General features: G+C 35.9%; 1 protein-coding gene across 1 annotated transcript in view; it reads left to right on the top strand.

The window, feature by feature from the left end:
• LOC306950849 (transcription initiation factor TFIID subunit 4-like) overlaps nt 1-15,458 on the top strand; it is a gene marked incomplete at both ends in the record, with an annotated part of 131,499 nt that overhangs the window by 11,172 nt on the left and 104,869 nt on the right. Inside the window, 5 exons of the mRNA XM_079541235.1 lie at nt 1,979-2,116; nt 3,296-3,523; nt 4,644-4,766; nt 6,589-6,678; nt 8,505-8,762. Of these exons, the coding sequence (XP_079397361.1) occupies nt 1,979-2,116; nt 3,296-3,523; nt 4,644-4,766; nt 6,589-6,678; nt 8,505-8,762 (837 nt within the window). The remainder of the gene's footprint in view (nt 1-1,978; nt 2,117-3,295; nt 3,524-4,643; nt 4,767-6,588; nt 6,679-8,504; nt 8,763-15,458) is intronic.

Here is a 15,458-nt window from a genome sequence, read left to right on the forward strand (position 1 = left end):
AAAGTTATTTAAGCAGTGAATTTGCTGTACCCAGAGTAATTCCACACTGGCTCCTTCCAAGAACAATTACAATGTGCACTGACTGCTTCTGTGGAAGTGAAGTAACTGACTTGTGCAGACAGAAAGAATCTTGGGACATCCATCCTCCATGCTGGCCAGATCCATTTGAAATCCATGCTTCCAGATCTGCACTGCACTGTGCCCTGCTTAGAACAGTTAACCTCTTTGCATGCAAAGAGCCAACTCATGTCTGCATATGAAAGGCTATCTTAAGTATTCTGAAGTGTCCCTGTGGAGATTTGTATTGGAGTATTCATTCATGTCCTGGTTTCTTTGCGTGTTAATTTACAGGTGCCATGGAAAGGCCTTTAAAACATTCAATTTATATATTTAGGAAGCGCAAAATACATGATGCATCTGTTAAAAAAGTAATACACCTACATTTGAAAATATATCCCTTTCTTGGTCTTGGTTAGTGATTTTGGAATTTAATTACTCTCGTACCAAACCTTAGCAGTTGTTCTTTAAAGGTCATTACAAAATCTTTTATGTTATGATTTTCTTATAAGGCATTGATAATTTTTGTGGGTTTTTTTTTCCTCATATATTTCCCTTGACTTTTATTTACAGTTTTCCCTTAATAGAAAATACAGCTGATAGCTTCTAAATTTTGTGATTATTTTACTAGATCTTGTTGATGTGTTTGTATTGGGAGTTCTTATGGTGTCTTCTGGCAATTTATAATTGTCATTTTAATACAATTTTCATGATGCTTGCAAATAATATAAGGAAATTCTAATGTTTCTGATCCACTCATTTCACATTTGACTTTTTAATGTATTTGAGATTTGGAACCATGGTTGTAAAAAGTTGCATTAATTTCTTTGCAGTAGTAAGGCTTTTTCTTCAAGTCCAACTCATTAATAGATTTTACGGCAACTTTGTATGAAAAGCTATTGTCACTAGTGATTTTTAAAATAGGATGCATTTAGTCTTAGCATTTCACAGCTGGTTCATGTGGTCTGGCACAATGGAGAATTGTGTATGGAATATGTTGCAAACTTAGGTAACACACTATTATGGTATGGAAATTTCGTGTTTTAATTATATGTGATTTTTTTTCCTAGAGCATATTCTTATGCTGAATTGAGAACATTTATTAATTGAGGAAAATTCTGTAGCGAGTAGTCTGAGCTATGTATGTATTTACAGAGTTCTGACTGGAGATCTTTCTTGGAACTGAGTGATGTCAGAAGTTTGCCTGGTTATCTCCCTTCTTTGCAAATCTCCACTTCTGTAAGCAGTCACTGACAAGAAAGGGGCTGACAGCATAGGGATTTTAGCTCAGAAACTGATCATAAGGAAATGAACAAGATATGCAGGATTCATGTTTATAAATGCAAACATTTATAAATGCTTCAGGTGCATATAGTTTCACGTGACCAGTGAAATTGAAGCTAGTGGTCTTTTGTACACTTGAGAAAAGAAATGCGGCATTTTAAATCCTAAGAAGCATTTATGATAATTCTTCTACACAGACACACAATTCTACCTATTTGTGATGATGCTGTTTATTGCCTCTAGGCTACCTTAGCATGGAAGAAATCCAAACTCGAGAGAAAAATCTTGAGAGCTATTCAAACAAACAAAGCAAAACAGAAATTAACAAAAAAAAATTGCATTTTTTTTTCCTGAGATATCAGGTAGATTTTTAAACTTTATTTATTCCCCCAAGTACAGAAGATAGATATTCAGTGTTGCTGGACTGATGGTATATTTGCCTGAAAATATATATTTTTTTTCTGTCTAAACTTTTCCCAGTATTAATTTCCCTTCAGAAGAATTCATAGAAAAAGCAAATGTGTATATAAAGAACCAATATGTGCTCCTGCCAATTAGAAACTCATGTATTGATGAATAATTACATGTAAATATTGCATATAATTAATGATTAAATTGCTAATTTTTCTTTTATTAGCAACCAACTTCTGTAGCCACATCTACTGTTCGCCTTGGACTTCCAGTGCAAGCCAAAGTTGTTCAGTCAACTGCAACACCTGTTAGTGCTACAGCTGCTGCAACTCTGCCAGGAGGCTCTATTCTTTCACATACCACAGTAAGTACTGAGAATATAAAAAGCAAAAGATGGAATAAGAAGTTTTGTTTGTAATCATTTGGTTTTCCTAATGTGAATTTTAATGAGAAATTAACGTGTTTATTTTTATCACAAGCATAAAAATCAGTAGTGAATCGATCATCTGTCTGTTTTATGCAGGGGTAGGATGATAGCCTGTATTTTATTTTGTTGTTTCCTAGCTAATAGAAAACAAATGGGTAGTATGATTTCTTATTTTTTTTTTCTTTTTTAAAGTAAAAAAATCAGTTGGGCTCTTTAGTGTTGTTTCAGTGGTGGACTCGTAGCACTAGGTTTGTCCCCCGTCGAGAACTGTGGTGTCTATGACTGCATGGACACCACTGCCATAGTGTACACCATGCATTGCAGTGCAGGTGCCTGGGTCAGCTTGTTCTGTGTCTGTGCCAAAACTCTGCAGGTAGGTTGGATCAAGAAGTTTTAATAGGTTCTGCTCAGCATGCTATGCTGCCTGGCTGAGCTCTCTAGTTTCTGCAGTGCCATTTGGTGTGTCAGTTTGAGACTTCTTGGCACTGGGGAAGGTGGCATATTTAGTCAGATCATGTCAATGCTGAACTGGACTGAGCGTGTGTGTATGTGGTCCTCTGTTCAGCCTGATAAGCTTTCCAGCCTTCTAAGATTGAGGACAGTGCAGCAGGATCTTTACATACAGCCAAGCTACAGAGACAGTTCTGTTTGCAAAGGCTAAAGCACATATGCAGCCCTTGTGCTCAAATTAGGTTGTGAAACTGTGGTGATGCATTTGTGTAATCTGGATCTGAGCTGTAACTGTAGTGTAGAGCATTGTAAGCTTGATGACATGGCAATGGATCATTGGGAATTGTCTTGCTTGTGTCAAGGGACAAATCTACAAAAAGTTGAGGTGAAGAAGTAACATCAGAACAATCATCTTAAAGGACTGGGTAATAAAAACTCATTTTTAGTTGTACATTGATTTTTGTAATAAAAAGAAATTTAGATGAGATTGACTTCAGTGTGGTTAAATGGTAACAAAATTAGAGTTATAATGAAGTTAACATTTTTATTTTGTCAGTAAAGGTGTATTTGAAAGGAAATGCATTTTTTTGTCAGACTTCTAAGAACTTTGTGGTTGGGTGAAAGATTTAAAAGAATGACCTGTTTTCCAACCTAAAATACTCATAGGTATCAGTAGGTACAACAAATGCTCAAAATTTGTTCAAGACTACAGTATCAACGGGAACACCAACATCTCAACAGCCTGCAGTAATTACTGGTGGACAAACTCAATCTGCAGCACAAAACCAGAGTCAGCCTCGGCTCCCACTTCCACCTCATACAACAGCACAAGTGCCAGCACAGCCCCAAGTCATACCAAGCTCTCCTGTACCCGGAACTACAGTTGTATCACAGGTAAGTATTAAAATATTAGTCACTTGGTTTTCTTAGTATTTTATGAACTACTTGGATCTATTCAGAAGTAGAAAATTCCATGCAAGCCTACTTCCCGTAATGAAACAGTTATGTTACAAAACAGAAGCCTTTCCACTCATTTTAACTAAGTGGAATACAAATTCTGAAAAGGGTGAACAGCTGTGGTTAGCTTTCTCCATCTTGCCATATATTCGTGTATGGGAACTGCTGAATCACAGCCTGAACCTCTGATTGATCACCTGATGCAAGCAATGAGTCAGCCATAGGAGCACAGGTGAAGGCAATTCACCTGTGCTGCTGGAATGGACGGAGCCTGGCTGCACCTCTCCTAGACCCATTTAAGAAAGGAGTGCCAGGGGGGAAGGATTTCTGGAGATCCACTCTGCTGGATTTTCACAAGCGAGCCCAGAGTATGGGTGAGCGTTCTATCTTTTCTGCTTTTGTGTAATAACTACATAGGCAAGCTCTCTGGTATGCCTCATAACTATAACATCTGTACATTCATTGATTATACAATTCGTAAATAAGTGGAAATCTATGGTTAAGCTGAAGTGTATTGTTTCTGGTTCTCAAAGTTTTGGGACCAAATTACAGCATATAAAAATATCTTGAAAAATAAGAGCATCAGATCTTATGCTGTTGAAAAACATTACGTATGATAGAATTTGAATGATCTCTAATTTGGTTTTATTGATGTAGCTGCTTTGTACAAAAACACTGATTCAATAATTCAACAAATTAAGATAACTTAAGGAATGCTGTACATTGTGCATTCCAAAGGAGAATGTATCTCCAACAAATTGTTACATTAATTCTTGCATTTATACTTGTTTCTATCAAATCAAAAGGTAAGATGTTTATGATTTCCTTCTCTGACTTCTGTTAGTCATTATGAAGTATGATGTTCAGTTAAATAAGACACGAAGAAAATGTCAGGTAACTAACAGCAATGGCAAAATAACAGCTGTTGTACATGTAGTATCTCCTGCTTGAATTAGAACAGTTTAATCATTTTCTCTATTTATAGTAATTGGAATGTACAGTGATAATTCTTGAAAAATAGCATGTGTCTGATTTTTATTTTCTTTGGCTTTTGCAGGAGATGCAAGAGAATGTGAAAAAATGCAAAAACTTTTTAGCTACTCTTATAAAACTTGCTTCTCATAATTCACCTTCTCCAGAAACATCCCGCAATGTGAAAGCTCTGGTTCAGGATTTGTTAGTAAGTATTTAGTTACCATTCCCAAATGTTAATTCCTCATTAAACTCATCATTCATGCATGAGTAACATGCTGAAAACTGTTGCTATAATATAGGGAAAGGAGTTGGGCCACATCAAAATGCGGATTTTCTGTTATCCAGTGTATTTCAAAAATCTGATAAAGTGGGCTTTCTGGTTGTATAATCAATGGATATAAAGATGTTACAATCACAATATAATCAAGAGAGTTAGGCAAAGTGGACAATGATAACAAAAGAGAATAAATGGAAAGCTTACCCTTATGCTGGGCTCACCTACAAAACACAAGAAGAGATCCTTCCCTACTGCTAGCCAGCTCTTAAATAGGTCTAGGAGGGGTGGAGCCTGGCTCCCCCCCTTCCGGCAGCACAGCTGAATTGCCTTCACCTGCGCTCCTCTGGCTGACTCATGGCTCACCTCAGGTGATCAATCAGAGGTTCAGGCCGTGACTCAGCAGTTCCCATACACTTGTATATTCTGAAAGAAGGGGAAATACAACAGAATATTTAGTATGGATTAATCAAAAGTAATCTTGTTTTGATAGCTAATTCTTTGCTCTGTGTGGAATTTTTTTTTTAAAAAAAGATTTTTTTCCTTTTTTCCTTGAGGATTCATTTTATTTTCCTCTAAACCATGATCTTTTCTGAAAAAGTAAGAATCCAATTAATTTTTTAACCACAATATGAATGTAGGAATCTGCATAATGTGATTGAGAGTTTCAAGAACTGTAGGAAAAGTACTTTGCTAAGCTACAGTGTCTAAGCAGTTCTCAAGGTAGATGTCCCTGCATGGAGCCTTAACTGTGAGTTAATTTCTAGAAGAAAAGCTGTCTTTTGGCTGAACAGAACCTGTGAGCTTGGAAAAAAGGTTAACTTGAGTAGTCTTCAGGGCAACAGACATTTCAAAGTTGCATGAATGCACTGCAAACAGGTGCTACTTTGGAGTTGTACAAATGGTCAAGCTTCTTAAAAGGTATCGATCTTTGAAGAACTTGCACTTGAAAGTAGTTGATACCTATTTCTTTGAATTCGTTGGCAGAAATCTGTATTGTTTAAATAACTCCTAAAACATTTCGAGTAGAAACAATTAGGCAGTAATATTCTCTAGTTCCTGTAAAAACTCATTTTAAGTTTTGATAACTAAGAAACAGTAACTAAATAAAGGTAGCTACTTAGAGTATTTTAAAATAATGGGCACGTACGTAAGAAATATATTTATTTAGTGGAGGTTGTATTGGTTTGTTTCTTTTTCTCTGTCAGTCTAACAGCCTGGCTGTACTGGGAGTATCTGAAAAATATATCTGCATTACACAGTTCTCCCGTATTTACTACTTAGTAAACTAGTAAATATATATATATAATATAATCTATATTTTTATAAGCTTATATTTTATGAACATATGTACGTATAGGCAGATGTTTTTATATGTGTGTACTTTTAATACTCGTACATATGCTTTATGTAAGCATGTATGTATATTCTAATTTAAATTGGACCTTCAAAACTGCCTTTGGAATCAAGTAAAGCCGTTTTCTTATTAAAAGAGCTGGCAAATTTTATAATCACTTGTCAGTCTAAATCAACAACCTCTTTTTGGATTAATATTTTTTAAAAGAAATCAAGAATCAAATGTGTTTCTGTGTGTATGTGTACGTAGATACACATGTGTACCATGTATGGACATTTTAACATACGTGAACTTGGTTTCATTATCTGAAAAAACAACCAAACAACAGGACTGAATTGTTGATGATTTTATATATTTTTTAAAATTATTATTATTTTCTTTTTTTTCCCCTCCAAGGATGCAAAGATTGATCCAGAAGAATTTACAGGCCGCCTCCAATCAGAACTCAAATCATCTCCTCAGCCATATCTTGTACCTTTCCTTAAGGTAATGTGAATATTGTTTAGATAAATTTATTTTAGTGGGAATGTTAGCGCTTTGAGTTTTAGAGGATGGTTTTTTTAAGTGGAATTAATTTCACCTGTCTAAAGCAGGCGTACTCAATATTTACTTTGTGGTGAGGATTTTTCCTGAAATCTGCTCAGCTGAAACTTATGCAGTACCCACCTCTGTCAGGCCCAGCCAGGTGCTGCTTGTTCCCTTCCTGGCTGGGAGCCTTCGCTATGTACTCCAGTTAGCTGCACCCAGCAGGTGCAGGTCAAGAGGATGGTAAGAAAACGGGATTTCCTACAGGAGGCAGATCTCCCGTTTGAGACTTTGGTTTAGGTTTAAGCAAAATTTATGTGTGGTTTAGAGCTGATCTGGAGCTTACTGCTTGAGTAGCCTTGAACTAGAACAATTTATTAATCAGATTTGTTTATAAAAGTTGTTACTGATTTGTTTGGAAATTATATGCTGTTTATTCTGTAGTGTTTCTTTGCATTAAGCTTTCTGCATAGTCCATTTCTGTAAAGTACACCATGTCCACTGGAGGAGTTACAAGGTCTATAGAACGCTTCAGATAATTAGACTTTCTCCATATTGTTTGTTGTTATCTAAGTTTGAGACATCAAGAACTTTCAATTCATGTGTAATTGCAATGATGAAAAACTGGATAATGCTATGGGAATAACTGATGAGTTGATCCTGCTTGTAATCTGCAACGTTTCATATAGAAATTCTAATGTGATTCCAAACAGATTTATTGATCCTGCAGTAATAAACATAGGGGTAAATTTAACTTCTGTTTTTTTTTTCCTGCATTACCTAAAATAGCTTCCATATGCAAGATTAGACACATACAAACGTAATTATTATAACAGAGCCACAACGATTGTTCTGAAAACATTTTTCTTCTCATCCAAAAATTCTCAGTTTAGGGAAGATTCCTTCTTTTTTTTTTTTCTCTGTTCATCTTTTCTTCAGAACTCTTTGCCCTTGCTTTTGTTTTTTTCAAGTTATCATTAACCCTTTTCTTTTTCCTGCCCTTACTCTGCAGCCGCTTCTAGCTTGAACACCAGTTTTAACTCTTTCTTTTCTTTGAAGTCCTTTCTTGGCAACAGACATTAAATTTTAAATATTAGAAATGTAGAAAGGGCTATAGCTCGAGTTAAACGTTTGTGTTCCTCAGCTGCCTGAGGGATAGCACTTCAAAAGAACACTACTACCACTTAAAAAGTAAAAAGTTTATTTGTGAAGGTAGGGTATAGCCTTTTGGAGCTGTGTTTTTTGGTTGAAGTGGTCTGAACATGAAGCACACAATAGTACGCTTTTCTAATGCAGTCAGAATACATTAGATCAGTAGTAATACAGTAAACAACTATTGCTGTAGGGCATCAACAGTTAAATCATCTTGTTCTAGGTACTGGAGGCATGTCAGGAGAAGTAAATAGGTGCAGCTTACTTCTAGCATTAAGTAGGTTGCTGCTACTGTTGTGTCTTTTCTCTTCCCATTTTTTTGCCCTTCCAGAGAGCTAAGCTACAAGTTCTAGATGGTCTTGACTTGGGAAGGAGGATTATATTTTACCATAATGGTGGAATTGGGGCATGTCAGAGTCTGCAGTTACTAAATATAAATTGAAAGCTTTCTGAAACTATAAACTGATCTTTCCCTCTTATGTGTTCAGTATTACTACTTTTTCATGAAAAAGTAGATTGTACAATTGGGGAAAAAAGATGTAATCTTTTAGTTAGGTTTACAGCAAATTTCAGAAGACTTTATTTTAGGCAACCTGGTAAATTTGGTATTTCATAAACTTTCTTTCTTTTTTTAGAAAAGTCTACCTGCATTGAGACAATCTTTACTGAATAGTCAACATTCAGTTTTGCAAGGACAGCCGTCTCAGCAGTCGCTTCAACAAACCAAGCTATCACAAGTTATACCTCAATCTGCCTCTGGAAGTATTTCCTCCATTGTCACAACGCAGACAATAGGAATAAGGCAACCAAACAACATTTGCACAGTCTCTGTATCAAATACAGTGCAGCCTCCTCAGGTTAAGGTGGTACAGTCAAATCAGAGTTCTCAACTGGTAGGTACTGTAACATACAGACTAAATAGCAGTTCTTAATGTTGTTATTTCAATTTGTTTGGGCAATGCTTTTTATATAATAATCTATGACATGCTGTTAGTTCATTTTACGGTTGTTTACGTACGTGCTGAGCCATTAATTTAAATTACATTGTTAACATGTCTTAAATTTAAGAGAAGCCTATGTTCTTGGCCTTTTTTCCTGAAATATGGATGTTATATGATCACAGTGGAATTTGAATTAATTACCAGTTTAGAACAGAAGACTTATAGGCTAGAGTATAATTTTTAGGTATGTTTCTTTGCTTCCTTTAGTACGTTAAAATTCACTAGCTCATTTTTAACTATTCTATATGTAGTTATAAAATTTTATATCAAGATGTTTTCTGTACTTTCTTTTGCTGAAACTTGCTGCGCAGACTGAAGTGTTACATGATAAGATTCATTAATTGCAGAAGCATTACCAATAGGGCAACAGCAAATTCAGTTATAGAGTGGATGATGAGTTTGTCTTATTGCTGCATAAGGTCTTGTGAGGGTGTGTACGCTTGTAATTAAAACACAGTTCGAGTTTTTAACAAGGCTCTGAGTTCTTACAGGCATTATCATCCTTCTAAACAAAGATGTGAGAATTTTGGTCTGTAGTTTCTATGTATGGGTGAGCAAAGTACTTGATTTAGGTTTCAAAATTAAATGAACGAGTTTCAGAAAGTGTGTCAAGCTGGAACAGTGAATATTATCTAGTCTCAGAAATGCAGGTATGATGTTGTAACACCTTCTATCCTTGAATTTATGGGCTCTGTAAAGGAAATAGGTTTTAGGAGGCGTGGAGGGAGAATATTCATTATTTTTAATCTAAAAGTGGCAGTACACAGTTCGAAAATGTGGTCTTTTGAACCTTGCACCTTCTGACAATTAAATTGCTAAATTTAAAGTGAAATTAATACAATTTTACCAGTCTTTTATGAGCATAGTTTTAAGGTGTAAGAACATCTGATTTGGTTTTTAGACACCCTGCTTCAGCTTTTGTAATACACAGAAGATGTGGATGTTTTGCACCTTAACTTGACTGCTTTCCATCCAGCCATGCAAATTTTTTTTCTGAGATGTTCTCTCTCCACCTCTTCTGGACTGTTTTATTATTTAGAAAAGTGTTCCTTAGACTTTTTTAGCTCCTACTTGTCTACATCTTGTAAGAATGAATTGACAACAGCATTCATTCTTCAAGGTAGGGGAAAAGGAATTGGTTTTGATTACAGGCAGTAGGTGTACAAATTATTCTCTGACCTGCAGAAAGCAAATTTCTGGCAGCAGCTAGCAGGTTCCTTACAGGTATAAATGCTTGTGGCTGGTACATCTAGTCTGCTCTCGTGTCACAATGCTAAGGCAAAGCCACTGCCAGCTAGCACTACCTTTTCCAGTGTTTTGCAGCTCGCTCTGAACACTCCTGTGACTGCTAGGCAGGCTACATTCACCTGTGAGAAACACTGATGTCAAACAAAGAGAAGTTCATGGAGATTTTCTCTTATGATTGTAGCTCTTCTGGAATATTTTCTGAATGGAATAAATGCAAATTCTTGTAAGACTGGTCTTAACATTCACATATGTTCTCTCTCCAATGTGCCTGTGTGTACACAAAGCAAGCAATTGTGACATTAATGGGAGTAGAGACTAACAGTGTGAAGAGCTGCTTTGTCATTCAACGTACATGTGCAACATGAGGGAATTGACAACTGCATTGAGGAAATGGGTCTAATGGGCAAAGGAAATTTTCAGTCTGTGAGGTGCTGATGATTCTAGGAATAAATTTTAATCTTACTAGGTACGTGAGATGGCATTTCTATTTTCATAAGGTGGCAAACTGGAGCGAAATTATGCTTAATACTTGTAGAAAATATTTCATGGAGAATGAATGCATAAGAAATGAAAATTTGTCGGCTTTACTGTAGAACTTGGTTTCTGTATTTGTTTTCAATTTATCAGTAACAAAACCGATTAATAGAACCAAACATTACATTAACCAAACACTTTTTAATGTCCCTCAGATTAGTTCTGTACAGACAAAAGCAGCATCAGATAATAGGAGATACTGAATAAAAAAATCCTATATTCCACAACAGCCATCAGCTCATGTGCCAAGCAGACAACCCAACATCATCTCATATCACGCTAGTAATTGTTTGTAAGTATTGACTTTTTTTGTAGTGATAACGATAACACTCTTCACACTTCTTAGTGCTCCCCAAAATCAGAGCACAGCAAAGAGCTCCTGGCAATCTTGCCTGGGAGTTTTCCGGAAGAGGAAGATTACAGCTGGCTTGCCAGAGGGCAGCCAGCACTGATGAAGGAAACTGGCTGAGCTCCAGATTCTCCAAGCCTGAAGCTCACTGGAGAGAGTTCCAGCTGGCTGTGCAAACTGTCCAGCTGCAGAAGGGCAAGCCTGTTTTGGAATATAGATCCTCTCAAACCAGCCAGTTACAGTATCCGCTGTCATCTTAAAAAATGGATAATCTGTTAGCTGTTCATTTCTTTTGACTTTTCTGTTTTACAAAGGGGTCAGTGTTAGGAGATAGTGCACGACACTTTTGGAAAGACGCAATATTTATCTTTATTGTTGCATATATTGAGTCTTTCAGAGCACCTCATATTACAGTTTTGAATTACATTAGTCAGATTGGACTTGTTTAAAAGCATTATCTTAGGTAAATGCTGTTCTTTAAAGTCAGTGAAAAACTGTCCTTCTGCATTTAGTAGTGATCAAGATAGTCCATCTCTTAGCGTTTTTGGAAAGCTCATTTGGAAGTTAATCTGATTTGTTTTTGTAAGATTCTGCTGTTTTAAAACAAAAAACATTAAATTGATGGGAAAGCAGAATTTTATTATTTCCAGAAAAACAATATGAATTGTCTAAGAAGGTGTTCCAGCAGAATTGAGGCATTTGAAGGTAAAGCTGCTTTGTCTTCACATGTTGTTATTCATCACTAACGAAACATCCCTGCTGATAATTTAGATAGAAGTTAGTGTAAGACAAAGAGCATGTCCGTACAACTCAGCAGTGTGGCTAAGATGTGTGAGCTGGTACTGTCCTGATTTGTTATACATATAGTGAGCGTAGTACTGTGCAAGATGCTGAGATGTTAAATCACAGTCATCTTCACTTCCTGTTGTAGGTAAGTTCTGTCCATAGGGCTAGTTCACGTGGCTTGTGGCAATTCTAACGTGGTGATACTTCTCTCTGATATACTGTGGTTTCTCACAACTAGAGACTTCTCTGTATACTGCTCAGTTTGCAATGTAGGTTGCACCAAAGGAGACTTAATCATTAAAATCTATAGTGCTGACACAGATGAATGAGGGGATTATATTTTTCTATTTTTAAGGTGTGCATCCTTTTCTAAAACTATGACAAATCAGTGTTCTGTAAGAGATAGATAATTCTATTAGAAATAGTAGCTACTGCTAGCTGGGGAAATGTGGATAAGTCTTGGGCTAATATTTTATTGATGAGGCACTAACGAGATAAGCTAGCAATCAATTTTTGTAATTGTTCTAAGTGCAGTGTTCAAAGTTTGTCTAAATTTATCCTTTGTAGGCAAAAGCTCTTTATATGCTGATATATGGAGGCGTTGCCTATCTTATTCTAGGTGTTTTTCTGATTTCTGTGAATGATAGAGATTATTTTTAAGTGTTGAAGCTGTAAATAGATTGAATAATGGAGATTGATTTGCACCTTACGTGTTGTGCTGCTACTATGTTATAAGAAGTATTCTGGAGGTTGAAGCCACTTACTAAACTTATATGATAAAAAAACCCAAAGAAATTTGATGCGTTTCTTCTTAATTAAAACAAATTTAATTACATAATCTAATTATGTAAAATAACAGAGACTACGCAGGTCTAGTTGGACTCTTCTAGAAGATAAGAGAGAGCAACTGAGTATACAAATAAAATACAGTGGCAGAATAAGCATCCTGGTATGTGGGGATGCTGTACTTTGTTTTAAATCTCTGCTGAAGCCTTCCTATCATCAGTTCTGGTTCTAAAAGAGTGTAATTCGTACACTTCTCAGTGCTCACAAGAAGTGATTTTGTTCTGGTCTTGTATACAAGGCATCTTAGAAATGGAACAATAGAAGATGTCTATTTGGGTAAAAGTAGTTTATATTAATGAACTAATAAATACCTAGCTGTAAGTTTTGAGTTTGGTGTACGAGAAAATTTATATAAAAATGTGTGATCTTTCAGTAGGAACAAAACCTATAGTTGGAAAGTTGTGTGCCTGCTTGAAATACAGCTTAGTGACTTTTTAGTAGGTTGCTCTTAAAGTAGTGGCTGCTATTTATTTCCACAGAAACTGTAAGAGATACTAAGAGCACAGTAACAATGTTATAGCAAATTCTCATCTACACTATTTGTTTGATGTTGTCACCGTCATCAGCTGTGTGTTTTTCACCAGCAGTGATCAAGAGCCTGCATGCTGTGCTTTTAGAGATCTGCACCAGTGGAGGTGACTCACTGTCACTGTTGCCACTACTGAAATGCACCACCCACCACCTCACTGTGCTCACATCCTCTGTTTGGGCCCCATAAATGTTCAGCAAATGTCAATGAGTGTTGGTGGATGACATTTTTTCTTCATGGAGGAATTCAATATTGGCAGAAAGGCTCAACAATTACTGCCACACCAACATCTACCTCTGCCATCGTGGGCCAACATTACTTTCAGAATAGCCCTCCTACACTGGGGGGCAGGTGGGACAAGTGTTCCAATGTCATTTGTTTTTATTTACTTCGTTGCTTATTTGAAAATTCAATAGAGCAGCATTGTCATCTTAACATTAAAAATTATGTGCTCCTTCAAAAAGTGAATTTTTATTTTTTTTGTCTGGGAGGAAAACAGTAATCGTGTATGTAAATTTTGAGGCATTGTTGAGAAATTCTTTTACTATTACAGCATGTTCAGTAATGGTAAGTATGAATTCTAGGCCCATGAAAGCATGAACATTCTAAGTTAATGCTGCCAGATTACATGATAGCTGAGGTTTGATATGACATTTATCTTCAGGAGCGAGGAGACTGATAAATCACAAGTGGCATAGCCACAAGTGAGTTAGCAAGTGTTTACTCATGAGTGAAGATGTATGTCATATCAGTCCATAGCCATTCTGTGTTTTGAACAAGTAGCTTACTTGGTTCTTCCTTCCACAGTGCTTTTTTTTTTTTAAAAAAAAAAAATTAAATCAATATTAATTTTAATTGAGAGAAAAAATGCTCCGTATAAAACTTATTTTTGAAATTTACTTTTGTTCAATTCTTTGCAGAAGCTTCTGTTTCCTTTGTTGTTAGTTTTTATTGCTATATTGTATGCTTATGCTTCTGTTGCAAAGTGTTGTTTTGTGTGAATCAGATGAGATTAATTTTGCACTTCCAGTCAAGATACAGGCTGCAGGTCATTGTGACCCTATGCATCTGCGAAGAAGCACCTGGATTGTTGAAATCTGCAGAATTCCTTTCCTTGAAACCTTTAATTGTGAGCTGTAATCCATTGTCTCAAAGGAATTTTCTTTTTAATGGTTTGCATGTACTAGCATTCATTTTTATTTGGAATGTCTCGTGTAGATAGAAGGGAAACTTTCTACTTCAATCCATTTTATGTGCTTTGGCTCATTTCTTTCTTGGCCTGTATTCTAACCAAAAGAGTCTTCTGAACATCTTCCCATTAGGTAGCTGGAGACAGCAGTAAGAGCTCCCCTTCTGCTAAACATGAAGTACCATCTCTGATAACCTCAGTTTACTAAGAACACCCACTTTTCTATTTTCTGAATCAGTCTAGTTTAAGATGTTGGTGCTTGTGAACTGATTCAGCACATGAATCAGTAATGTTAGATGTGGTATGTTCATATTTTTAGGCTATGAGAAATGTAAAATTGGTGAAGTAAATCATCTCCTAGATTATCATGCCAGCACCCTGTTCATTGCTTACATTTTCCAGGCCAAATTCTGGACGAAACAATAATGTTTATGCTGTGGGGAAAATAGGCAAGAGGATTAGAACAATTTAAATTAGTGTAATTGATGAAGACTGGTTTAGATTGTTTGTAAATTTTCACGCAGTGTAATCTACCTCTGATTCATCAGTTTTTACCATGTTCTTTGTTTATATTTGTCTGGAAAGAAAGCTGCACATTCTGTTTCAAAAACAAATTGGTAATGTTTGTTCCTTAACTGCTGCCAGATTTGAAGATCACATCTGCGTTGAAATATATCATAAAACCATATAGAAGCTGAAATCTAAGCTCTGAGTTCAAGTGCAGTTCTTCCTTTTAGAGAATGTGTTGCTGCTGACCAGGTTCAATATAGAGCTGAAGATGTGGAGTTTGATCTGCACCCCGTGGAAAAGTTTATTTCTCAGTCATTTTCTATTCTTCCAGCACTTTTATGTATGCTGAGATCCTAGAATAATACTTGTTAATACATTCAAAATATATTCATTAGTTTTTTTTAATAGTAAAGATGTCATTATTTACATAATCTTAAATGTTAAATACTAGCCTGTCTTTAATAGTGTTAATTGACCCACTTTGTAGAGTATTTGCGTGAAAATATTAATCAAATGAAACAGAATTTGATCTTGAATTCTAGAGGTTGCTTGCTTCACAGAAAGAGAATTTAGTAACAGATGTTCGTAATACTGGAT

The sequence above is a fragment of the Tetrao urogallus genome, assembly GCF_951394365.1.
Source record: "Tetrao urogallus genome assembly, chromosome: 12".
NCBI classification, from domain to species: domain Eukaryota; kingdom Metazoa; phylum Chordata; class Aves; order Galliformes; family Phasianidae; genus Tetrao; species Tetrao urogallus.